The sequence below is a fragment of the Nymphaea colorata genome, chromosome 1 (assembly GCF_008831285.2).
Source record: "Nymphaea colorata isolate Beijing-Zhang1983 chromosome 1, ASM883128v2, whole genome shotgun sequence".
NCBI lineage: Eukaryota > Viridiplantae > Streptophyta > Magnoliopsida > Nymphaeales > Nymphaeaceae > Nymphaea > Nymphaea colorata.
In genome coordinates this window covers 24,575,310-24,601,753 of record NC_045138.2, presented here as the reverse complement: position 1 = coordinate 24,601,753, position 26,444 = coordinate 24,575,310, and the positions used below count along the sequence as shown (strand labels likewise).

Below are 26,444 nucleotides of genomic sequence, written 5' to 3'. Positions count from 1 at the left end.
GTTAGGTTAAGATCAACTTGCATATTCCAAATTGGCTCAAAAATGATCACTCTTATAGTAGGATTTCAAACTAATCACCTCTTCTCTCATTTTTCTGAAGGGTTCATATCTAGTACATGTAATATGTATGTAATAGATAATGTACGTAGAACCAACGTAATGTAGCATATATAAGGTGCGACAGAAGCCCTCTTCATAGATCCGCTCATCTCCTATGCATACAAGAAAATTTGCTCTCCATTTTCCTCTTTAATGATAAGAAGGAAAAAAGCTTGTCATGAGAACAGTTTAAATCATCTCGTAGCCCTAACCTTCATGGCACGTCTATATCAAGTTGCCAAACTATAATTTTGGATCTGCCTGCAATTAGATCCTTAAGGAAATAGAGACAAGCATAAAACAACTTTTGGATATTCCACAATAGGTTTGATAAAAAGGAACCGATCATACCTTGTTCAGTTCGATCAAGCTCTTTGAAAAACAGTTGTTGATTACAAGAACTTAGGATACTTGGGTTTGACACTTGAATTAAATTTTCCTTTTCTGAATGCATTTCTTCTCTTTGAATAAATATTTTCTAGCAATGACTGGAGCATATTATGAGTGCAATAACTTTTATGAAACTTATTGGAAGCATAATAATTGAATTTTGAAGTTTCGTCTGTTGTCGACATCCGATCATGATGCACTATTTGCACAGTGCACCAAAAAACTTATCGTTTGGTTTCATTGGCCGTATTTCCAGTTAGCCAGACGTTATCCCTTCTGCTTCACGCTATTGAAACATGATACGCACCAATTTGTCTTCGAGGCAAGATTAATATATAAAGGCAGCCCAACAAATTCCTTAAAGATATTGTACTTAGTTAGTTTGCCTCGTTCATATTTAACTCTATTTTGGAACACTCAAGCATACAGCTTGCCCCAATATCATACATATCAAAACCAGGCCTGAAACACATTTTTTTTTTTATTTTCGATAATTTTTTAAATTTGGATATTTCTTGGAGAAAGTGATAATTCTTGATGTTATTGTTAACATAATCTTATGGGCAACACAGCTAAACATGCTTAAATTTCAACTCTAATCCTTTTTTTTTTCAATGACCAAGTTGAGTTAACCAACTTCTTCGGGTCGAGTATCCGACATATATGGCCTGAGCAAGTGACGGCCGTCTTCCGGCGGGAAAATGACTAATTGGGTGTACACGGCTGTGTTTGGGTGAACATATATGGTACAGCTGGTTAAATTCACCATCATAATTTGTTGTATCGAGAGGTGTAATGATCAGAATACCTCTAATTATTAGTAAAATAGGGAAATCCCCACAAAAAAAAATAATAATAATAATCAAAAGTCCAAAAAACTCTTTCTTTCTTAACAAATTTCAAAATACTCGAATCTTCTTTTCTTTTCTTTTTTTCCTGTATACATCACTAGCTTGATGCCAACTCACTCTCAGCATGTTGCCCATTGATAGGACAAAATGAACAAACTTTAGTTTTCTCACTTTGTCTTTGTCATTGCCTTTGTGGGTGGTCATTCTTTTTTCATCTTCCTAAGGGCATTTTTTGCCATTTTAGACACATATGTGCTATCAATGTCCCGCAAATTAAACTTTTTACAATTATAATGAACTTAATTATACTAATTTGTTTGCTCATATATCCGGCTGATACGAGCTAAAATCAACCGTTAAAAGGCTGATATGACTCAAACTGGCCCCTCTGCTGATGTTTAAATTAAAACTCATTTATCCGTGCACGCATGGTGGCGGCGAGGGGGCCGATCTGGTGTGTATGCCATGATATCGGACGATACACATACGACAGTGATAGTGATGCTTGTCAGCAACGGCAATGCTAGCAACGGCATGTCAGTTGCGTTCTTCTTCCTCCATGACGCCAATGCAGGTTGTTAGACTCAATTCAATCTTAACTTATTAAAATCTGGGTGGGTTTCAGATGAACCTTTAGAGTTGAAGGAGTTCAAGACTTTCACACCTGAGATATATATATATATATTGGTATGTCAAGGCAGTCCCTGCCTAACTTACCTATCAGGTAAAGAAAACTGAGACGTTTCAAGTTGAATAATTTTTTTAAGATTGCAGATTTATGATGAATATACATATCCTAATAAGCTTATCAGACTCTCGGATATTTAATGGGTCCAGATCTGATTTTGGCAGGCTCGCGACTTGATCCATTGACCGACCAAGGCATCGTCGCTGGCCTTCAATGGTAGGTCATGTTGATAGAAAATTCAGGCTTCATATAAAAAGAAAGATCTCGAACTCGTCAAGCTTTTCTGCGTTAATTACATGCATATGAAATATTCATGACCCTCGAGCGGTTGAAATAGATCTCAGTACGATGCTAAGATCGATGGCTTATAGCTGGTGAGCAATTCATAAATTGGAGTATAACTCGAGCTTGGGTGAAGGCGAAGCGATATCAGTGAGAAACTCCATAAAACCTTAGACATTTTCATAACGATAAATACTACAGTATCAATCTAATACAAAAAAAAGGTTACTGTTCCAAATCTTTATTATATGCTTTTCATTTTGATGAAGAGTTTTTAAAGTGCCACTGTCGGTCACAGGTTGCGGGGGGTGTGCATGATGTGTAGCGTTGGCTGGCGATTTTTTTGCTCCTGAGAATCAGATGCCACACTAATTTTAATTGACATTTACATGAAAGCAAATTGCCACCACCATCGTCGCGTACAGAACAAAACAGATGACACCATCTTCCGAGAAAGTTACAAAATGGAATCGTCACCATCATCAACATCAACATCGTCGTCGCCCAAAAACTTGTGGCCATGCGTCCCAGAGTCAAGCCCTTGGACACGCATTAGGTCTCTGTTAGGCTGCCTAAACGGCGAAGATAAAGACCTTTTTCCCTGCTGTGTGCCTCTTCCAGAGAGAGATCTAGGAGGGGGATGGACAACCACAACCCACATCAGTTCGCCACTTTCGCAACCCTTTAGCCTAATTCTCAACTTCATTCGGAGAGAAGCACTTAAGGGAATCGAACAAGAGATGCGCCCAGATTTGTGCAAGGTCTGCAAGCACAAATGGGACTCAAGACCAAAAATGCAATTGAAGTAAAGTTTGAATGAAAATCGATACAATAGATGATGGCAGAACTTTAAAGTAAGATTCGGCCGGCCAATTTGCAAATCCTGACTCTGTTCTTTTCACCATGAGGCAGGGCCCATTAAGTGGCCTCATCCGAAAAGGTTCCTCGGCACCTCAAAAGAGAAAAAGTACAGGAAAAAAAAAAAAAGTTTTCAGGTTTTTGATGCCAGGAGATAAATCCAGGATAAGATGCTTGAACGCACAAAAACTTTGGTTGCTTTTTGAATAATGCCAAACATTGTGCCCTTTTTAGTGATAGCTGCGTCCGGCCGTGAATGACAACCGTGCAAAATCAGTCCCATGAAAAATTGAAAGGCAAAAATTCTACAGGCCCTTCAACTTTGTCCAAATTCTTTGGGGTTTCACCATCTTGAATCTTAAGAACCCACATATTTTAGTGGCCTAGGTATATGTGGGCATGTGTAGTTTCTTATGGGTTGTTTCATATAATAAATATTTCTTTTTACATATGGGTTGTTTCTTAAATCTACTATTCGTAGTATTAGTGCTCTTCAACCAGACTAGACTCTATTCCTCACATGTTTTCAAAAGACTGAAAGTTGCGAACCTCAAGCTAAGCTGGGTCTAAACTCAAAGAATTCTAGAGTAACTGATTGCGTCGGCTAATAAAAAGCCAATTACAATTGTTGGTTTGAATCTAGTAGGTGCAACCCTTTATATAAATCAAATTATGCATATGTAATGAAGGTGGGGCTAGTAGCTTTGAAGTTTTATGCCACTGGGCTAGCGACAAAATTTCTTGGCTAGTGCAGAAAGCCAAACTTTTTGTTTTCCCCTTTTAGCTCTTTCCTTTATATTTACTTTCAAAGTTGAGGAGAGTGATGTTACTATTGTCGGATTCAATGAACTGAGATTTGTCATGGTTAATGCGAGACATGAAACGGAAAAAAAAAAAAAAAAAAACTTCTTATATGATGGGGAGTATGGGTTTCTGTCATCAAGCAATTTGTCAAAAATTAAAAGCCTCCATAACAAAAGTCAGAAGTATCTATCAGCCGGGAGACTATGAGTTTTTCTGATCATTTAGAAACTCATTTGAAGGTGAATGATGGTGAAGTTGGCCATTGGTTTATGCTTAAAATGAAAACTACAGATGGTAATTAGAGGAGAGAACGAACGAGTCGTTTGGCAGCAGAGAACACTATGTGATCTTTGTGGATTTCGAAAATTTGCAGTCCTCCAAATCATATACTTGAACAATATATTATTTCTAGCTTTCACACTCTTAAAAAATTTCCTCTGTGTGTACGTCAATTGGGTTCAGCAACTGCTGATGCAGAGAGAGACGTCACCTGATTATCGAACTTTCGATCTCCTTCAACGCAGCTCAAAGATCTTTGAGTCTTGCACCCAATCAACTGTTATTGGCCAGGTCCGATGCTTTATGTTGAATAGAATGCGGATAAACCATAAACAAAGGTGGAAGAGTTACTGGGATTTTTCTTCCTTTCCCAATTTCAAAAGAATCCAATCACAATGATTCATGTTGTCTTTTCATAATCTAACCATTTTCTTCTTGTGTTTATGGCTATCCAGTTGAGATGCACAGTTAATACTGTTGGTCAATGTCTACTTAGGAATCAATTTAAGATAAGATTTTCAAAGGCCTACGTCACTAAGTTTGTGCTTTGTTTAATGTGATTGTATTTTTTTTTCTTTTCTTTTGGGGTCCATAGAAATCAGACTTGGAGTAGGAGACCTGGACGAGCTGGTCATTTTACAAAAAGTTGCCTTAAAATGTCTTTTCACACCTCCGAACGCGAAGCAATTAAAAGTTGGAACTTACTGAGAAATGTGTAATAGTTTATAACTTCTGTAATCAAAGTGATATGCGTCCGTGCAAACGTTTTTTCATAATTTAAAAATTTGTCACCGCAGGCAGAGTTTCTGAAATTAATATATATATATATAAAAGTGCCCCACAAATTTGTCTATTTTTAAACATCTTCCCCTCCAACTAATTTTGCTAGCTTGGCCACTGTCTTCAGATAGAGCATGTTTATTTGTTTTTCTGAAATTTTTTGACACGTTTTTCCATTTTTTTTAAGCTAGCTATATTATATCGGAGAAAAACCTTGCCGTTTAAAACGTGAAGAGGTTATTTATAGCAATGCTTGGGTTAAATTCATCTGTCATTTTTTTTTCTCTCGATATTAGGCCGTTTGTTCAACTTAAATTGCTGCTTAGAACCTTTGGCATCAAATATCTTCAACGAATCGATGACCAATTGCAGCGTCCTGACTCTACCACTATGTCGGAGTCAAATAATCTGCTTTTTAATTGTAGGTCTGGTTCCGATTTTAATTGTTTGATTCCCCTTTTTCGCTGTGATAGGTTGCAGCTAACAACCTTTTGATTTGGCCGTCGGTAATAATCCCATCTTGTAGCTTTCCATTATATAGTAGCATATACTATTATGGTGCTAATCATGTGATCGAATCTCCCAATTTGAGCAGGTTTTCATGTGAAATCTGTATTGTATTAAAGCTTATCATAGCTAAATTGGCAAACAATGACTGTTTTTATTTGATGACCTATTAAAGCAAGAAGAACCTGCTGAGGACTAGTAAAGAAGTTAAGTTAGTCCTTCCTTTTCGTTAGAGCTTAATTGATTTACTAAACTTAGGTTATCACTCTAATAGATGTGGCTTCGACCTCATGATGTCCTAACTTTGCCATGGTAAACAGTAGTTTAACACTGTACCCAGAAAATTACATCTAAACTCACTCTTCTGCCCAATTGCGGGCAGAATGGAGAACCCTGAATTTAAGAATCTTATTTGATACATACTTTTTTTTTTTTAATCTTTTCACGGTTTTGTTTTCATGGGTGTCCCTTTTGAGCAAGCCTTTAATCTGCTTGATCTTTTGGTTATGGCCTTAGACAACAGAGCATGGGTCTAAAATATCTCTTCTTTTTCTTGTTTGATTACACATGCACATGCTAATTAACTGATCCATGTCAATGATGTGTGCATATATAGGTACGGGTAAATGCTTAGTTATGGGCTTGAGGAACTTTGCATGTGGCGTGTGTGCATGTGCGGAGAAATCAATGGCAGCTTAAGTCAAAACCTTATGGAAATTCAATGTGAATGACTGGTACTGATGATCAGCAGATTCTATCTGGGAGTCGTTGAATTATTGAGTTAAATGTCATAGCTAGGCCACCACCCACTACTTGACCATTTGTAAACTTTTTTTAATCCAAGGATGATTATATTTCAAAGCTGGGATAAAACCCATCTTAATATCATTAATGGACAAGGAGAAAAGTTAATGCAGCTGCTCAAAAAGGAAAGTTGGTAGCTACATCTTGATGTGCACCATACATGAGGGAATCTTTGGTACTCTTGGATCCCAGATCCACGGATCCGAGTTGCACCTGGAGATCCAAGATTCATGAAATGATGGACTACAAATCTTGTTCTAGCACATCAACACTGGCTTGGATAATCAGACATTTTAAGATCCAGAAGATTTAAGATCACCATCCGATCAAAGTAATCGGATTCAGTATCAAAATATTACAAATCCGAAATGAAACTCAAAAAGTTAATAAACTTCAAAATATGTCATTCGGAGACGAGCAGAAGATGACAAAGTAAAGGCTAGGTTCTTAGATCAGCAGGTCTATGGCGTCAAGGATGAAGGAGAAAACGAAAACCCTGCGAAGATTTATCTTTATCTTTGAGAGAACAAGAAAAAGAGAGAGTGTTATGAAGCCAATTGCATTGGGACGCCATGATCACCAACTTTTTGGCCGACTGATTTGATCTGGCTTGTTGCTTTCAAACAATTTGATTTTAGTGGTGAGCAGGCTGTGGACGTCTGGATGGGACTTGTTCCCACAAAATTCCAGTTTGTGGATTCCACCCTCCGTCCTGTGTTCCCCTTCATTATGGAGTGGCTTTAATTTGTCTTCCAAAGTGACCGAACACCGCTCTTCCTAGTGACCGAACGCTTAAACTTGGACTTCTAATTTTGAAAATGTAGAAAATATTATAAAAATGTAGATCCATGCTAAATTTGAGTTTTCCTATTTCAAAATGACTATATATGTTCTCTTTTTTTCGTATTCTTTTTATAGAAGAAGACCACTGATATATATCAGTTTTGGTTTCAAGGATTTCAGACCACAAGGTGTACAGTTGAAAGTGCTAGACTGGTCCAAGGTGATCTAGACCCAAATCCAAAACATGCTACTCTTTTAGTAGGTGTGGGCACCCATGTGGGTCTGGGCCCAGCTCCACTTAGGGGCCACCGGGACAGTTGGGTATGACCTGGTTCCGGCCCGCAGGGACCCGGCCACAACTATAAGACCAATTTAAGGAGGTCCGGGCACCGGCAACTTTTCCGTTTTCGGTTTTTTATTCAAAGAAACTGCACTCGGGTCGAGAGACTTTGTTGTTATAACTAGGTAACATGCTAGAAGCAGGTTTTGACTGGGTGAGATGTGAGGTTGATCGGATGCATGATCAACATTTACCATGATAAGTATAAACATATGGAAGATTCCCTCAAATCTGACCAACTGAAGGCCAAGACGTTAGATCCACCTGACAATGTAAATGAGTTCAAGCTGAAAAGCCAGCGCAAACACGCATCATCCAAGTCTGTTCCGGGCTATGTCAGTTTATAAGAAATGTACATTCATTTCAGATGCAGATGTGGTAAAGACTTTCACCGGATTGTTACAGGTGATTTTGATGGCTTTGTAAATTCAACAAATAGGAGGAGTACGTGAAATGATTTACGAGTTGTTCGATTAACTTGATTAATGGTTCACAAAGCATCGCGAATAAATTTATATTTCTTGAGTGGAAAGTACAAATAGACATTCACCTTTTTTAAAAGAAGTACTTCTGCATGCAATTTTAAAATTTTAACAATTGTAGTCTCTATTGTATCTCATACCATTTGAATCAAATATTTGTGGTGAGCAGGTGAGGTCATCACAAAGAGGGCCATAAAGGTATGGTTCATTCACAAGTGGACATTTAATTGAAGAAAAAAGCTGCATGATACATCAAATGATTGTGCACATACATTTCATTGCCATATTGTCTGTCCCATATCATAGCAATGTCTCATTTGCACACACACACACACATATATATATATATATATATCAACAATTGAACAAGTTGATCAATCAATCTATAGTACTCTTCATATGTATGAGTCCATACATATTTTGGAAAACTTAGTAGTTGGTGCCAACCAGGGCAAGGGCTTGATCGACCTGGCTAATGTGTGGACACATTAAGACCTTTAATTAAGGTGAAGTAAGTGAAGGTTGTTCTATGTCTTTGGTGGTTCTAGTAAGTGCAAATTACCTCTCCCTAACCCTAAATTTGTCAATTAAAAGGCAAAAAGGGTAAAATTCCTAATATGGTTGGCCTTGGGAATGCACAAATCAAATAAGCCGTGCTTCATCAAATTCCAGGTTCAAATGTCGGTTCTGATGTGGCCGATGGATTTTGGATCTCGATTCAGCATACAAATGGTTGGATTCTATAGCTGAAGATAAGAAGAATGATGAATTGGGTTTCAGACTAATCTGGATAATCCAATCTAGATTTCCATGGCTTGGTCCAAAAGCTTTGAAACTTGCTCCATCTTGTCACCACAATTTCCCTGAAACTTCGTATTTCCAAATAGCAAAGCAATCTCTCTCTCTCTCTCTCTCTCTCTCTCTCTCTATATATATATATATATATATATATATATATATATATATATATATATATATATATATTACAATAACTGGCAGGTTGTGTGGGCCTAAATGAGTAATTAGACTTTGATGGCTCTTGTGATAATGGTCAAGGATTACGGGGAAGGGAGCGGGTCATGGACGGGAACAAGTGGGTTGGGCTGGCCTCCACTTGCTTCCCTGTTGGCCCTTCCTCGGCCCTACCTTGCCCGTATCTGCTTTCTGCCCTGTCCAAGAAGAGTGGTCAGTTCGGCTGCAACGAATCCATCTTTTTCTCATTAATTCCTTTTCTTTTTTTTTTTCTAAAGCAGCACAGCTTTAGAAATGAGTCAAGCAAATATTAAAGCTGGAAGCATGCTCGAGCTTGCCATTTGAACAAAATGAAGAAAACTTTAAGAAAAAGGGTGTAAGTCCCAAGCCGTTTTTGCATTTCCTCTTGTTGTACGCGAGACTGCTAATTGAGGTGCAAGTTTGCGTAAGCTGTATGAAACCCAGCATTAGTAAGTTAAAGTATACACATGGAAGACCAGCTGCAGACTAGCTACACTCAAATTTCACTTGTGTGTATTTATATGGGTTAAGAATGAAGATTATTGATATCATATGCCGAATGGCTGAAAATCAGAAATATATTGTTAAAAAATAATAGTTAGATGAGCATCCATGATGATTTATGGTGCAACAATGGTTCGTGGTACTTTTAAGGATATTTTTTACTTCTTTCAGCAACAAATTTTAATTTTTTATCTACTTAGCAACATCCAGCCCCTCTCAGATTTTTAAAAATTTAAAATTTTACATGTAAAATTTAAAAAAAAATAGTTTAATTTAGATAAAAAAAATTATATTGTTAAAATTTTGAAACTATAGTTCAGCCTCTGTATCAAAAAATTCATGTCTCCACCATTGGGATAAATCTAAACTGAAAAAAAAAAAAAAAAGTTGCTAATCCAGGAAAACCAATAATGCTCATTCTTCTCATATTTTCGCTGGCGACAAATTTCCTCAGTATCAGCATTTTCTGATATGTAAAGAATTAAAGTTCATTAATTGCTTGCTAGCTTAATTTATTTCTCGCCTTGGGAAGAAGTTGCTCCTCATAAGCCGCCATACCGAACAAGTTCAATAATGTTTGTATCACGTACTTGTTGTATAATCAGTTTTTCGATCGACCGTGATTAAATAATTTTAAAAAAAATATTACAATCACCTTGTACCCATAACCTTAATCCAAGCTTTGTTCTTCAACTTTTCAATTGTAATATTTTAAAGAATAATCACTTTGAACTTTGTTCTCATGCCAAGAAAAAAAAAAAAACAGATCCCCGCTGTTCCACCATGAATCATGCTTCAAAGCCTTCCCAATTTGAACAGCTTTCTGTACCTAATTTTATTCATTCCTCACGTTATCGTGGCCACATGATCGACCTCTATAATAAATAAAAGTATTAGTATTATATGCAATAAACATATGTATATATATATAATTAAATTGAAACCGTGGTTGGCTGTGGCATAAGGAAAGCATGACATCAAAAGCGGCTACGGCCGTTCCGCTAGTCGCCCTCCCCATCCTTCCGAAGTCGACACGTGTCAGCAGATTGACGAACAGAACTTTGACAGGTGGCTGTGGCTGACACTAATTGCCGGCTGATTAGGCCATTTGAACCAAACGCTTAATCAATTAATCCCATCTATAAGACGGAGACGTTTCCCCTACCCCGGCTCTCCTTCCCCCCTCCAATCTCCACACCGCCTCTCTCTCGCGCACACAGTTTTTTCTCTCTCTTCTCTTCTGCTGCATGAGGTTGTGGGAGAAGAGCTATCATGGAAAGCACGGACTCTTCCTCGGGGCCTCCTCATCATCAGCGTCATCCTCCTCCTTCATCCTCCAAGGAGGCGCCGCAGCAGCAGCAGCAGCAGCAGCAGCCGGTGCCGCCCCAGCAGCCGCAGCTTCCTCCCGGCTTCCGGTTTCACCCGACGGATGAGGAGCTCGTCGTCCACTACCTCAAGAGGAAGGCCTCCTCTGCTCCTCTCCCTGTTTCCATCATCGCGGAGGTCGACCTCTACAAGTTTGACCCTTGGGAGCTCCCTGGTACGTTCAGCTTCCCTCTATGTTTATCTCTCTGTTGAATTGGGGTGCTGATGATCGATGGTGCAGGGAAGGCCATGTTTGGAGAAAACGAGTGGTACTTCTTCAGCCCCAGGGACCGAAAGTACCCCAACGGGGCGCGGCCGAACAGGGCGGCAACGTCCGGGTACTGGAAGGCCACCGGCACCGACAAGCCGATACTGACGTCCGGCGGGATGCAGAAGGTCGGCGTGAAGAAGGCTCTCGTGTTCTATGGCGGCCGGCCGCCGAAGGGAGTGAAGACCAACTGGATTATGCATGAGTACAGGCTTGTTGACAGCGGGCACTCGAAGCCCAATTCGGATGTAGGGAACAAGAAGGCTTCTTTGAGGGTAAACGCTCATCACTCATACCCCCTCCTCTCCCCCTGGTTGACTGAAACAAATAAAAAGTTCTGTCTAGATATTTAGATTATAATCTTTGACGATGGTTCTTAAATTTTTTGAATTTTAGCTTGATGATTGGGTTCTGTGCCGAATATATAAGAAGAACAATCAGCCTCAAAGGCTCATCGTTCGTGATAGAGACGACTCGCTGGACGATGTGTTGACGTCCTTGCCTAACATGGACGGCCATAACTCCATTAAGCTCCAATCTCAGAAGGCTACTGCCGGTTTTGCAGCACTGCTCGAAGGTGAAGACAATTTCTTTGATGGATTCTTGTCTGATGATGGCACGAACGCAAACAGCTCTTTGTCGCAATTGGCTCCGTCGTCCAGCATGCCGCAGAACGGTGTTGACAAGACGGAGATTTCGATGGTACCGGCTGAAGCCGCTGGAGTTACCATCGGGTCGATGTTTAGCCTACCATCGAAGAGGACGCTTCCCTCCCCATATTGGAACGAAGGGCTGCCCCCCACAAAAAAGATCTACGACACCAATTCAAGCAGCAACGGAGGGGGAAACTCGATTGCTGCGTTGCTTAGCCAGCTACCCAACGTCGCAGCTGCTCCTTTGCAGCACCACCACGGCCTTGTGGGGTCTCTCGGCGATGGTGTTTTCAGGCAACAGTACCATCTTCCCGGGATGAATTGGAATTCCTGATCACTTAAGTTTCGGGAATATCTTGGCTTATGGTAGAAATTGCTCAATCTGTTTGGGATTCCTCAAGCCAGGTGCATAAGAAGGCGAAAGTGTGCCAAAAAACGAAACCAGCTACAACCAAAAATAGCTTGACACGTGTCCAGAAGATTGAAGGAGGTATAGATATACTAAGAATTTATGCTTGTAAATTTAGTCTGACTAGATTGCAGAGATTCTGGTGTCAGAGTATGAGTCGAGATCCAGGAAACCAATAGAAAGCAGCAGAAAAAAAAAGAGGAGGTGGGGGAAAGAAAGAAAATACTATACAACGGGAGAAAGAAGAAGAGATGTTGCCTGTTAAATTTGTTTAGATTACTATACAATTGCCAATTTATTACCGCTTGTCATTTGGTAAACACACTTCTCCGATCTGATATTACCAAAGTTTTCTTGCATGAATAGTTTATGAAAATAGAAACTAATGGATTGTTTATCTTTTCCTTCTCTATATTTTGTAGTAGGCATATAGTCTTTGTCGCTTGATCATTTCTCCCTTTCGTTTTCGTTGTTGTTTTTACTGTTATCCTCTGCAATATCTTTTTCTTCGTTCTATAGAATGACGACAACGACAAGCTCATCGTGGTAAGCACAGAAAGATTAATAAGGGAAGCTTGTCTTTTTATCCGTAGGACTGAACCTTTTGGTGAAATTAAATTGAGATGAGTTTCAGTTTGCTTTTAATCGTTGGGCTTGCCCACTTCTCCTTTTGGCAAAACATGCAAGATCTGTCATATTTCTCGTGATCTTATGGCCATGTGCTTGTAGAGAGGCATCTCAGGCCATTCTGGAATTTGTGATCTTCCATTATCTTCCGTTACAATCGTCTTGTCTTGATTAGTTAGATTGTTTGTGGATTCGGGCAGTGGTTTCCGCGTTTAATTAAATTGAAAAGAAAAGAATTCATTATTAGCTACATCACTGTTTAATACAGAATATGACGCATCCTCCTTTCTCCTTCTTTAAGTATCACATCTATATTGACCTTGGCAAGGACAATGAAAGATGGAAAAAAAAAATATTCCTTCGAAGTGAAACTGAGTACTCGCGCAGACGTTATGGAAGCAGAGGACCATTTTGGTTACACTTACACAGCCATTAAAGACAGAGAAGAAACACTTGAGACTGTAAAAGATAGAGGATACAGCGGATCTACAATCGGACAGCTTAAATTCTAGCGGCACGACTATAGTTCAAGAAATATATTTAAAAAAACTCTAAAAAGTAGTGACATATAAGAGCAAAATTTGCATTTTTTAAGCTAATATAATTGCAACATAACGCCAATACAGGACTTCGACGATAAGGAGCGACTCCCACTTTTTCTATGTCGTTCTTGACCATGGGGCCAACTTCTCCATCAAAAGGAATCAAACCCTTAATTATTGAAAAAAAATAAAGGACTTTTAATATATGCTTTCCTTGGAGATGATAGACCACAACACAGCTTTCCAGGACTTTAAAATAACCAACGCCTAAATCAGGAGTAGCTGCCAAAAGACCATGAAAAGCACGGTCATCCTCATCCCCAATTTGATCGAGATGCTTCTACACGACCCTTTTGACATCCCTGTCCTGGTCATATTCATTAGGTGAAGATGCCAATGTTCCGTTGCCCTTGCCGATGCCTTCTGTCATCCCTTATATCATCTGTTATTTCATCTCAACTCGTCTGGTTTACATGGTTGGTGCATTTCTTTCTCTTCCCCTTCCTTTTTATGCTCTTCTTAATTCGGATGACCATGTGGTGATGGTGCCACCGATGCTTATAGTATGGAGTTGGTTTCATAACTTTATCAACGAAGATGACCCACATGAGTATATTCTATTTGCCTTTTTAATAAGATAATGCTGAGTTGGGCTGAATTTGATTATGACGTAGTGAGATAATCTCATGGTCGCTATCATGTTACATTTGGAAGACTGACCTGATCACATCAACTTTGGCCTCTACCCACTTCTCCAATTCCATATCCTAATATCATCATCATCATCTTCAACATCATCATCTGTCTTCTAGAAACACATGCCTAACCCATGTCTCCAACATGACGAAGAAAAGCATGTTCATAGTGAATCTGTGCACTCTTTGTCCGCAACGGTGAAGGAAAATTTTCCGCCACTCAATCTGGCCCCGTGAACAAGTTATTGCAGCTGCTTGTTTTCTATGACGGAAACTGCTGATGAATCTAACTTTTCCAAGATATAATAAGAATTTAAACCTTGAACTCATATTCTTCATTACTCTTCTCATACATACTATCTATGGTATGGCTCAAAATAAGGCTGTCAAAGAGTGTTCCCTTAGAAGAAAGTGGATCTCGCGCAGAGACATAAACACTTCGTATATGACCTCCCTGAGGATTTGTCTTTTTCAGTTGCACCAAATCCGATTGCCTTATAACTAAATTTCCCATGTTCAAAACCATCAGCTTATGTCCCGACCCATTTGACTGGAACGCCAACAGGAATACATACATACATATATATATATATATATATATATATATATATATATATATATATAATATATATCCAATAACGGCTGCCTGATGCCATGAGGTGACAGGCCTTAACTATGTTTTTACTTGGCATATAATTATATTATCTATTCAACGGTTGAAATTGGTGCAACTTAATGTTATTACTATAGGCCATATTGGCTTGAATTGGCCGTGTAAAACCCTTAGCCTTATTTTCGTCCAAACATGGCAGTCTGATTTATTAATCCTGTCTCTTAGTTTTCTCCTTTTTTTCTTTCTCCTCCTTCAGCTCCTAAGTTTATATTTTATTTTTGAAAGCTTCGAAACTTTCTTTCATACGTTATAAAATTCCAGCTACACAACCAAAATGAAAAATAATTAAACTGATTCAAACACAAGTTTTGAAGTTTGTATTCACGTAGGTGACATATAGATATATATGTCCTAGGCGGCTAAAATTTAGGAAAGCAACTTGAATATACACTCAAAATCTGTGCAGTTGCGTAGCTCCAGATCCGTGCACTCTTCAGTAGCATGATGAATTATGGTGAATAAACTTTATTAGGTCCCAACTTCTGAAGAAATTAGGGCTGGTATGCAATATCACAGAAAGTTGGTGATATCGAATGCACACCACATAATGATCGTCTGGTCGCTTTAAGAGCCCAGGACAAAAACAATCTTGGATCCGTGCGTGCCGACAGTGAGTTGTTTAGTTCATGTTCAATATCGTGACTTCTAGTTAACTTGGTTTTTATAGGCAACCTCCGGCAATCATTTCCTTAGTAACCAAACCGCCGGTTGGCCAGTCTACCCGCTTTAAGGATTTCTCTTTTTCATACTCTTTAGCCAGACCGGAACATATAGTGTCCATGGTCTGCATGTGAGATGCAAGGTAGAGTCTAGTGCACCTTAGACCATTTTTTATCGGGCGCCATGAACCTTGGAAAGGTGCCGAACAGCGCTCACAGGCCCTCGGTTCCTCTGCTTATATGAGTCGTGAACTTAACTTGCAAATTTGTGACATACCACGAATTTGAAATCTATGTTTTCACATGCTTTATAATAATGCTAAAGTTGGATATACTTTGCGATACATTTTCTCCCGACCTTTGCAACTCACTGAATAGGTTATGAATCGATAGTAAATATAATTACAAATATTTTAAAACAAAAAATGAAAAATAATTTAAATAAAAACGTTTCAGAAGAAGAAAATATATACCACGTAGTGCCTTTATGTTTGCCTACTGATTCAATTTAATGCCAATTGTTACCTCACCCATCCAACCCCACAATCGAGTGGTGCATGGGGGAGGGTGAATTTCACATGAAAGCAATTTTCCGTGGGAAGAAAAACCTTATTCATGTGGGCCGAAAGATAAAGGTGGGGAACAGTTTCCTATTTTTGTTTCAATTTTAAAGTGGATATAGACCCATCAGATTCGGAAATCAAAACCAGCTTTCTCTTCACGTGAGCCAACTGGCACAACTCAGAAAGAAACGGCCATGTGTGGGCAGTTGCCCGCACAGCTCCACAAATTTTATTTATTTTTACGTTGCTGGTCTCCAACAACGGGTTTATTAATATACTGTCTGCCCCTTAATTATTTGCCTAACGCCTCTTAATCATTCTATTGTATCTAAGATTCCTTTGAATGCATGCTCCTTGGCTGAAAATTTCCATCTCTGCCTCTGTTTGATTGTTATTTAAGAAGAGATTTTTTCTCCCACTTCACCCATTTCGTCCAATACGGGGGCTTGTTGTCTCTTCTTATCAAGTTCAATACAACGCAGAGTAGGATTGAATCTGCCTTGGCAAATGATCGACTCATAGTCTGATAAAAAAGCGAGCTTCCATGCTCAACTCAATCGATTTATATCGCTATTCCAACAAGTTAAACATCCCAATGAATACCATACTAACGCGAACTAGGCATGCCTTGCCAAGCCATGGTAAGCCTTGTCAACCAACTGGGAAGACAGAGACAAAAGAGGATAGCTACAAGATAAGAGACAGAGGATCACCGTAAGATTAGCATTCATCGCTTTTCAATTTCCATACGGGACAACACCAGTGGCACCAATAAGACCAGCAGCACCTATAAGTCCAGCCAGTATCTGGGAAACGAGTTGTGGCGTTTTTGGGTCTTGCGCCTTGCAAGGATATTTTTCCCACATTCACTGTCCAATTTCATCCAAGTTGATGATCACAGCAATGCACAATAAATTCTTTCTGGACGCTGGGATCCATGATATATTTTAAGCACATTGGTCAATGCAGAACATTGTCTGTGTGATCGTTCAAAATATCAGCCCGAACGGGTCTTCCTATACTGACGCTAAGCTCACAACACGCACAAAGCTGGTTTAGTTATCCACCTGAAAATTAATGGCCACCGCCTAAATACTATCGTGTTCCCTGTAAATGTACTTCTTGAATCTTTTCTTTCTTCCTGCAAGAACCAGCAGCTCAAAATATGATAAAGCAACTTAACCACAGGTCTTTCGCACAAGAGTTCAGAGACTGAAACTACCAAATTCCACCAACCATCTTAATGAGTTTCCAATTATAGTGCTCCAAGTTTGGGGCAGGAAAGCTGCTATATCTAAAAGAAGAAAAGGAAAAGAAAGAGAAACTTTCTCCTTCTGCCAGACAAGTGAATCTTATATTTACACTGGCCAAGGACAAAATAATTGATGCAGAAGAATTATTATTTAACTGGGAAACAGCTACTGTAGATTTTCTTTTAATCTTCTGCAACTGCTCAAAGAGCCTGTCAATGTAAACTTTTACACACGCACAGTACATAAAGCATTAAGCAGCCGCTTTAAGAGTTGGAAATGATAAACATGGAAGATCTTTCATTGCAACTCATTGATGCAAGTAAACAATTTTAGGATATGTTACTATTTTTGCTTGCCACAGCTTATGGCTTATAAGCATCCAGCCAGTAAAAGGAACTGCTGAACCAACAAAACCTTTGTGCTCATTCAAGAGAACTATCAATACTCTTCTACTCCAAGCCAATAAGCTTTCTCTTCCTCTGTCCTCTCAACTGCACCACCTCTTAATTCGCCGGGTTTCTAGATACATTCTAGCTATATATAATGTCTAATCTCCCAGAGATCTCTGCGACCAAACAATCAAATATCTCTTCCATATTAACTGCTAGGAATGGCTATCAAATGTTTCTCTGTGCATGCCCTCTTCCTCGTCTCCTTCGCTCTAACTGCACAAAGGACAACTGTAACTGCCATCCCTGAAGTTCCAAAAAGAGAAGCACAGAACCTGAAAATGGAAGAACCAGATTGTGTGGATGATAGGAGCTTCCTAATTCCTGGAATTGGTAGAGCAGTGAAGCCAACCCCTCATGGCACAGGAAGGCCTGGAGATGTTGGTGACAGCCGTCCGACTCCTAGATATATTCCAGGAAATGATGACACTTTTGTTCCTAATCCAGGCTTTGAAGTTCCTGCTGTTGGAGGTGGAGTTCCTGGAGGCAACAATGGGCCTTGATCGGCAAACTAATCATTCCAGAAGCAGGCAGGTAATCGTACTAAGTGGAGTAGGAATAATGCCTCTGTCGTGTTGTCACCCCAAGAGCCATCGTTAATGTGTTGCACTAGTAATTGGCTTAGTTGAGTAAGTGCTCTGTGTTTTGGTTTCCAGTTAAATGTTTCAGCTATCAGCCTAGTTGACCAAGCGCTTGGCATCGCTTTCCATTATGTGCTTAAGATGAGAAAACATTTTTAGTCCGCTTCAGAATAATTATAAAAAACAGTGCACAATGAAAAAAAATCAAAGAAACATAGACACCAGAAACTCAAGAAATAAGAAGAAACTAAAGCAGCCATAAGACCAAATACAAGATCCAAGAAAACATGTCCTATTCCAGTTCAAACTGACTGAAGTTTCCATCTATTTATCATGTGCCCTCTCGCAAAATGTAGAAGGGGATTTCATGTATGTGATCTCATGGATTACCAAATTGCAAAATTATGATTTGGAAGCATTTAACATAATCCTGAGTTGCCTTATTTTGTATTATTATATAATAGGATCAAGGATTACAAAAAGTTAGCTATCCCTTATTTAAATGATATAAGCTACTGATGTGCAAGTAAAAGCAAATTGAATTTCATGATCAGATACTTGGAAGACAATGAGGAAAATGAATTCATGAGAGTCCTTGTATAAAAACACGAACCCCAGGATCTGAGGGTTGGTATATGGATCTCATCCAGGACTAGGTTGCAGACTCATCGAACAAAATCCAACAAGCAAATGCAAGAAGAATATTCAACTAGAACATTTTTACCGATATAAGATCAAAATCCAAGTTGAACCTTCAAAATGACATGATATATCTGTAAGACAATATCCCATACAAGTACAACAGAAGTTTAAATATCATGTAGACAAATCCCATCTTCTTAACCCATCGTTTCACAGGTCCTAGAAGAACGAATAAATAAACTCATGATGGAAATGATGGAGTTGGCAGGATGACTGACAATTACTTGAAAGGGTCAGCGTGCTGCAAGAAGTATATTGTGTAAGTGAAAGTGATACAAATAATGATAAACATATTTAAATAAAAAAACTGCAGAAAAATCGAAGCAGATGATATCAAGGATATATCAAGATTCTTTCGGACATCTGTTCAGAAAAACCTAACCTTACCATGGAAAGGATATTTCCAAACCATTAATTTGGAACTCGTGACATTTTCAAAGTGGTGTTGTTGTTTTATGGCTTTATGCATTTTTCACATGTTCATAGTAACTGTTAACTTTATAAACCTTGCTTTCCATAATTCCCTATATCAGTTTTGTCTTTTATAAATACTTTGTACACTGTAATTCAAAGTAGCCCGCAAAACAGTCTCAGCAAAGGTGCATCTTGAAAACTGATAATTAGGAACTGTACTTGCAACATGTTACCAGGAGATTAAAGTTGCCCCAATTCAATACGCATCTTTGTGTAATAGACACATAAAAACAGTAAATTGTCTAGAGACACTACAAAGAGAATCCTCTTTCAAGCATCTGGATCTTGTCCACAAGCATTCATCTTGCACGTAGACTTCTAAAAAACTAAAACTTCAACATGCGATCTGTGCACCATTCATATAATATCATCCTGTAACTGGGATGGCAGTTGCCAGATGCAAGAACCGAGACAAAGGAAAAAATGACATCATAACAACACTTCCTTGTTGTGCCTCAGTATGACGAAAATCACAAAATGTGATGCAGAATACCAACCACAACAGTAGCCAAGGATAACTTGGCACTACTATTGAAACAATTGACAATAGCCAAAACAAAGAAAAACATGGCCAAATTCATTTCTTCGCTGACTTGCTGTGGATTTTGGACCTATTACGACTTACGAAGTTCACATGGAAGACATGCCCTCGTGTTAAAATGGGGGAGAAACAAATGAATTATTATACACCTCTCCAATCATGAAAAGGGTACCAATTCATTCATCAAAAAATTCAAATCACACTATTAGGTGGAAGATGAAATCAAAGTGCCCAGCATAACAATAAATACATACGGGCACTTCTATCAGAAAAAAAAATAGGCACATATGCATTGACTCAAATTCTGCTCGATCTCCGTTTTCATGAGAGCAACCCACAAGATGCAGAGAAAACCTATGGCGGCAAACTAACAGCCCAATTCCTTTAGACGCAACCTGAAGAACTGATAAATCTCTTCCACGAGAATAACGGCAGGAGATGCTAATAAAAAAAAAAAGAAAAGAAAAGAAAAAGCCTCATGCCGTGTGACTAAATGGGTCCTCTATCTCTGAAATAGAAAACGGAGATTTCATCTCTTCATGATATAACGGCTGGAGATACAAGGGAAATCCTTACGGTAGTTAACCAACCGTATATTTACTGTGGCGTGACAGAAAATACAAAAACGAGTAAACGCCATACTGCGACTACCGCAGAAGATTCCCCACTCAGAAATTAAAATTAACCATAATAAAAACCAATGTAGCTAAATCCACACAAAAGAGCGTGAACAAGAAAAAGTAGAATAAACACCGCCTACGGCTACCGTAACGTATCAAACTAGGATTTCAGGATCTTAACATGAATAAATACATATCCTAAAAATCTACATTGTAAATTTAACAAGCACGTCAGCCACCGAGAGAAAGAGAGAGAGCATTGGATCCTTACATGGATCTGTTAGGTGATTCAGCGAGAATGAAGAAGAGATTCTCGATTGTTGTAAGGATAGGGGAGGCGGAATCAGAATCCGACCCCAACCATCTTGGAGAGGAAAAAAAGGAGGAAGCAGATGAAGACAATAATGAAGAGGTAGTCAAGCGTCACGAAGAAGGTGGTCGACCCGTGGTTCCTGCTTCTTCCGCCCCCCACATTCGCCATCTTCTCCATTGGTGCCTCTCAGAGAGATTGATCAGCCGCTCGCTTTCTCTCTCTCTTTGTGCTTGCAGAGAGAGAGAGATAGAGCGGCGGAAAGGGAGAACGAGAAAGCGCGCGAGAGAAAGATACCTGGTACCCTACAAACACAAAACGGATATACGACAGGCGATCAAGTGTGCCCCGTTGTGTTGCGCGCTGAAATTAAGCCGCGTTACTTGGTGGATGCCACGATGACGAAGGGTCTTCGGGCTCCAATGGAAGTCCAGCACATTCACAGTTGGGTTGCGCTGGCAGCGGCAGCCCGTGAGCGCCAGCGGAGCAATGGCATGTAAACGGGTCGGATTCCGTTTAAGACTGGGCATTATTAGATCTGATCTAACCCGACTTAACGAGATTCATTTCTAATCAAATTTGGATTCAAATGAAAAGAGATTTACAACTGAATGATCAACCGACTTGGAAATCAACGTTGACCCGCACTTGAAATTTAGATCTGCATGAGGATAAGGTTAAGACTCGACCTCCAGATGTAACATTGTTGTCGAGAACCGAATGAGACCGTTGATCCGATTCTAGAAACCCCACTAATTTGGTTATAGACACGGCCCTGCGTTGGATCTGAATCTTGTCGCTTTTGACATATTTCTTGAGATTGAGGAAAGTTTGGTTTTGGCTAGACTGTTGGTTCCAATCCAAAGATGATTATCTTTTTATGGCTAATGAAATGAAGACCAACCAGTGTCTTTGGATTGCATACTGATGTAAACATTTTGAAATAAGTTTTTGGATTTGATCGATGGTTTCAATCAGGAATATGTTTGTGATCAAATTTATCAGCCAACTTTTCTAATCGAACCCTCAAATAGAAGAATTCTACTCTAAAATTCCTTTGCTTTGTCTTTTGTTTGAGGAGGCACGGCATTATCTTGGACATTTAGGATCTTGATTCAGCTCTTGAATGGACCATTGGTGTGCGACCAAATTTGGATCCGACCCCGTCCAGCCAACAACAGCCCGTAGAGTTCCACCATTGACACCAATGCCTAAATACAAACTGCAACCATCGTACCAATTGTTTCATATTCATCTGAATTTTTTGAGTCAACAATTTGTTCAAAGAATCTAATTTGCAGCAGTTTGTGTTGAAAGGACACCTTACATGAGAGATGAACTCCGGATGAACATCAGCAAGACTCCCACCTTGGTTACAATTATAAGTTTTACTCTTACCAAATCAAAACTGCGCTCACATATTTAAGAACTTAAAAACAGGGGTCACATTTTAAATTCTCTCATATGACCTCAACTTTTGATGACAGTAATCAAGTGGAAGCTTACTTTTGCTGAACTTTCATAAAAAAAACTTTGCCTGCCAAAGAGGATAGCTCTACAAGTATGCAAGTGTGCTAATTAAATAATCACTGACTATAAATTACAGTTGCTCAGATCAGTAACAATATGCTACTGCATATACTTGTGGACAAAAGCTACTGTTACAGAATATACACATTGCTGGCGGCAGAGATGCATCACTTTGTGATGCTGGAAAAGAGATGTACATAAGACCACCACAGCCTGCAGCAGTTCCACAGGAAACAAGTAATTTTTCCTCTCATTCAGCTGGTTCCTAGCTCATTCCTGGGGGGAAGATGAAAAACATCAGAAACAATAACCAAATATTCTGGTTAGAAAATTAAGAAGCACTCCTCGTACCACTGAAACGGTGGATGAATTTTCGTCATTTGGATCTGATGATGCCTCTGCATTTCTAGCTTCCGATTTCTCATTTGAATAACTGCATACAAGTTCAAAGAAAAAGATTGATAGTTAGCTGGTTAGCCCAAAGTAACACTATACCCAGAGGCGTGAGGATGAAGCAAATAACTTACGTGGATAATATGGTCACCCATATCAACTCCACTGTATCCACCCACAAAAGCCTCTGCTCAACAGGTATGACTCCGTACGTAATCAAGTGTGCAAACGGCCAAAGTTTCCACCCTGCCTGCACATGTATAATTGACAAGGTGAGGAAAAAAAATTGTATCAAAACATAGAAAATACAAAGTGGACCATAAAATGCAGACGGAGAACAACAGGTCATCTAAAATTGTGAATAATTGACCAGAAATAATTCTATCTTTGCTTAAATTTTCCAAACTCTTCTTTTTCACTTTAAGTCTACATTTTCAGATTAAGAGAGGAAGGTAAATTTCAGCAGAACTTCAGACACTGGACCTCCTTAGCACTGAATAGAATATCATGTTGTATAAAAGTTTCAAGATTCCAAACAATATCAAGGCAGATTGCCATAAACTTACTGTTAACATCGGCCAAAATGTTGCCTTCAATTCGGAGAATATGTTTCCTGGAGACTCAAGGCGCAAGAACCCAAGTACAACAAAGTAAATACTATTCCAAAAAGCTGACCATGCAGTTTGGTCAAATGCTACTTTTACAGGAACCACCCACCAGTCGTGAAATGGAAACAGAGCCTGCAGAAAATATTATGCTGCTTCAGTAATTAAACCTCTAGCTAATAACAAGCCACTCCGGTAACTGCCATTTTATGGGCATATTGAAGATCCGAGTACCTCACAGAAGTGGTAGTAATAATGAGAGAGAGAGCCATGCAATGAAAATCCAACAAGGCCAGATCTGAACATTCGAGCACGGTCAAACTCAAAGATTGGCTTTCCCTCGTAACACTGCAATTTCAGAAAAATATAAGAAAGAGAAACTAGGAATCAACTAAATCATGTCTATTTCCACATACAGTGAAAGAATATAGTACATCAGTTATAATTTATCTAGCACTAATCTTGCCTGAGCAATCCAATCGCCAATTGAGTAAACTATTCCACTGATCATCATCTTTGCTAGGACTGGATTTGTCTTCAAAGCCTCTTCGTATGCTGTCCAGTTATGCTGGGGAGCATATCTTACAATTTCATAAAGGGTCCAACCCTGCAATTTTGCAGAGAAACAACAATCAAGAGACCAAACAAGAACTAGAAGCAGGTCATACTGATACAGAAACACATCTTTTAACAGAACTGTAACTCTCTGAAGTGAACCAAAGGCTTCAAAATCCAAGATAAATTTCACATGGGAAATAATACACAACAAACAGATGTCATGACACACATCATTAGCCCCACGAATAATACTCATTTTTCATCTGAAGCTACAAAACTTTCAAAAAATAAGAGGGTGAGAAATAAACATGTTTCCATAATCTTATGATTATTGTAACTCATATTAGACATAAACACAAAACATCAAGAAGTTTATCGTCATTATCAAGCCTTGTCCAAGTACATGCGTAACTACATGACTCCTGTTTCCTGGTTTCTTCTTATATAACGTCAGTCACCTTAGAATTCTGCCAATTGCAACACACGCAACAAACATATGAATTTTTTTTTTTCAGCATCTAGGTGAAGAATTCCACGGGCAGCTTGCTCAAATTGTACCGACCTACACATGTAGAAGTGCTCATGTTAAAACATTTCATCTTAATAATCAAATTATGTCTAATAGACTAAGAGAAACATCTTCACCCGTGATGACATTAGTTTTCTGGATTATTTCAAATCTTTTCTGCACATAATGTTCACATGAACATTTTTCGTAGTGAACGATGAAAAGCTCACAAACTCAAAGGAAGTACCTAGAACAACAAAGGAAAAGGTTGAAGCCCATTATGGAACAACAGCACTGTGAAACCCACACCATGCAACAGATAATTATTCTTCCGGTACGACAGAACAATTATAATAGGAATTGTCACGCAAATATGCAAAGAAAATATTTCTCACTAAAACCGACAAAGGGACCGTACAATAAACCACTTAGAAGTTAGAACCAATTAATTTCCTGAGAAAAAGCAGGATGCCACGAACTAAATTCCCTGGCTATTTAGTAATAGTAGTAATTCTAGAAATACATCCAACAGCAAGTTAATTTTTAAGCTCCCCAAATACAAAACCATTTTCTCATAAACGAAAACAATCCAGAATAATGCAAGAACCAAATAGAACCCCTATCATGTCTTAGATGACAATCTAAGACGATAGTCATTAGTCCAAGTCTCCAAATAAAACTTCCGAACCACTTTTCTTCAAAATTAGAAGCTACAAACATCACGAAAACTCTCGAAAACAAGCAGCCAAACAACAAAATAAGACCAACACGAAATCACTCACCTGCCAATAGTCGTGATCGATAGTGAGCAACTTAGTGATGGCGAACGTGCCGGCAGCAAGAACTATCGCCGCGTTGATGGCCCTATCCACCATCTTGTTGTCTCCATCCCCACCCTGGTTGGATGAAGAAGGCGAGGAACCAGGGAACCCCTCCACCATGGTGTCCCCAATTCCCATCCCACTCTCAAAAGAGAGACGACCACCATCGGTAGCGAAGCCCCCAACGGGCACCAAATTGGAGCTCTCACCACCTTCCTCCTTCAAATTAATGGGCTCACCGTTCCGAATAGGAATCACATCTATCTCTTCAACGACAGACCTCACCGCCCAATTCCTCTTCTCCGAACCAAACACCGGCCTTAAAGGACTTTTCTTGGCCTTCTGATGCGAGAGGGAAGAGCCGGAGGGCCCTCTGATGGTGGTCAAGGCACTCGAGCTGGATCTCGAATTGGTTTGGGATCTGCCCACGATGGGTTTTGTGATCTGTGAGAACCTCTGTGGAGAGATGCTGCTCAGTGAGGCCATTTTTTTTTTTATTGCTGGGGCGTTTGAGAGGTGGAGGAGGAGATAGAAGTAGGGGGTTTTGGCCGAAAAAACCAGAGGATAAAGGGTGATTCAGGGGGCCATGAAGGCGTCTGGTGAAGATATGTAGACGTCGAGGATTTGGGGTGTTCGAATTGGTGACCTCTTTTTCCTTTTTTTGTGGTCAAGAGATCAAGCAAACAGGAAAGGAGGGTCCCAGGCGGTTCTGGGAATCTGGGATTGTTTTGTGCGGGACAAATAAAAAACTCAAGGTTGGGACACGCACACTCTCCATATATGCCTCTACCCCTGAGTATATACGCATGCGTCCATGTTCCAAACACACATTCAAATCTATACGCACCACAATTTCTCGCTTCCTTTTTCTCTTATTTTGACTATGCACTTGTGATCCACAGGTTTCAACTTGTAAATTCGCGCTCTCCGGTTGTCTTATTGTGAACAAAAGAGCCAGATTTTCCACAACTAGAACAAATCAATGGCTTACAACCAGTGGCGCAGCCTCCTTGCCCACACGAGCTCCACAAAAATACCTTATTCATATGTTGCTGCTTTCAAAAATTTGGTTTCTTATTTATATAAATTGGTGCCCCTCCAAGAACAAAAGTTTTGGATCAATGCTTTTTCATCCAAAATTTGTAGCTCCACCACTACCTATAGCCCACAAATTTAAGATTAAAATCGTGAAGCTAGCTGT

The 26,444-nt window shown here is 39.3% G+C and overlaps 3 protein-coding genes and 1 long non-coding RNA gene across 4 annotated transcripts; 2 read left to right on the top strand and 2 right to left on the bottom strand.

Annotated features, from left to right (window-relative positions):
* Nucleotides 1-10,608: 10,608 nt before the first annotated feature.
* Nucleotides 10,609-12,536, top strand: LOC116245713 (NAC transcription factor 56-like). The gene is made up of 3 exons (XM_031617224.2): nt 10,609-10,984; nt 11,051-11,352; nt 11,474-12,536. The coding sequence occupies exons 1-3, from the start codon at nt 10,717-10,719 to the stop codon at nt 12,062-12,064; spliced, it is 1,161 nt and encodes a 386-aa protein (XP_031473084.1). The 5' UTR covers nt 10,609-10,716; the 3' UTR covers nt 12,065-12,536.
* Nucleotides 12,537-17,761: 5,225 nt separating this feature from the next.
* On the top strand, nt 17,762-18,103 carry LOC116267252 (putative cell wall protein). The gene has a single exon (XM_031648917.1). It carries the CDS (start codon nt 17,762-17,764, stop codon nt 18,101-18,103), a length of 342 nt encoding a protein of 113 aa, XP_031504777.1.
* Nucleotides 18,104-18,872: 769 nt separating this feature from the next.
* On the bottom strand, nt 18,873-21,278 carry LOC126409726 (uncharacterized). Its single transcript, XR_007572346.1, has 2 exons — nt 20,790-21,278; nt 18,873-19,124 (listed from the first exon to the last, which is right to left on the bottom strand). It is a non-coding gene; the product is annotated as an uncharacterized LOC126409726 (long non-coding RNA).
* Nucleotides 21,279-22,390: 1,112 nt separating this feature from the next.
* On the bottom strand, nt 22,391-25,881 carry LOC116246352 (uncharacterized). The gene is made up of 7 exons (XM_031618198.2): nt 25,205-25,881; nt 23,823-23,963; nt 23,591-23,704; nt 23,318-23,491; nt 22,886-23,001; nt 22,710-22,791; nt 22,391-22,634 (listed from the first exon to the last, which is right to left on the bottom strand). The coding sequence occupies exons 1-7, from the start codon at nt 25,727-25,729 to the stop codon at nt 22,629-22,631; spliced, it is 1,158 nt and encodes a 385-aa protein (XP_031474058.1). The 5' UTR covers nt 25,730-25,881; the 3' UTR covers nt 22,391-22,628.
* Nucleotides 25,882-26,444: the final 563 nt, after the last annotated feature.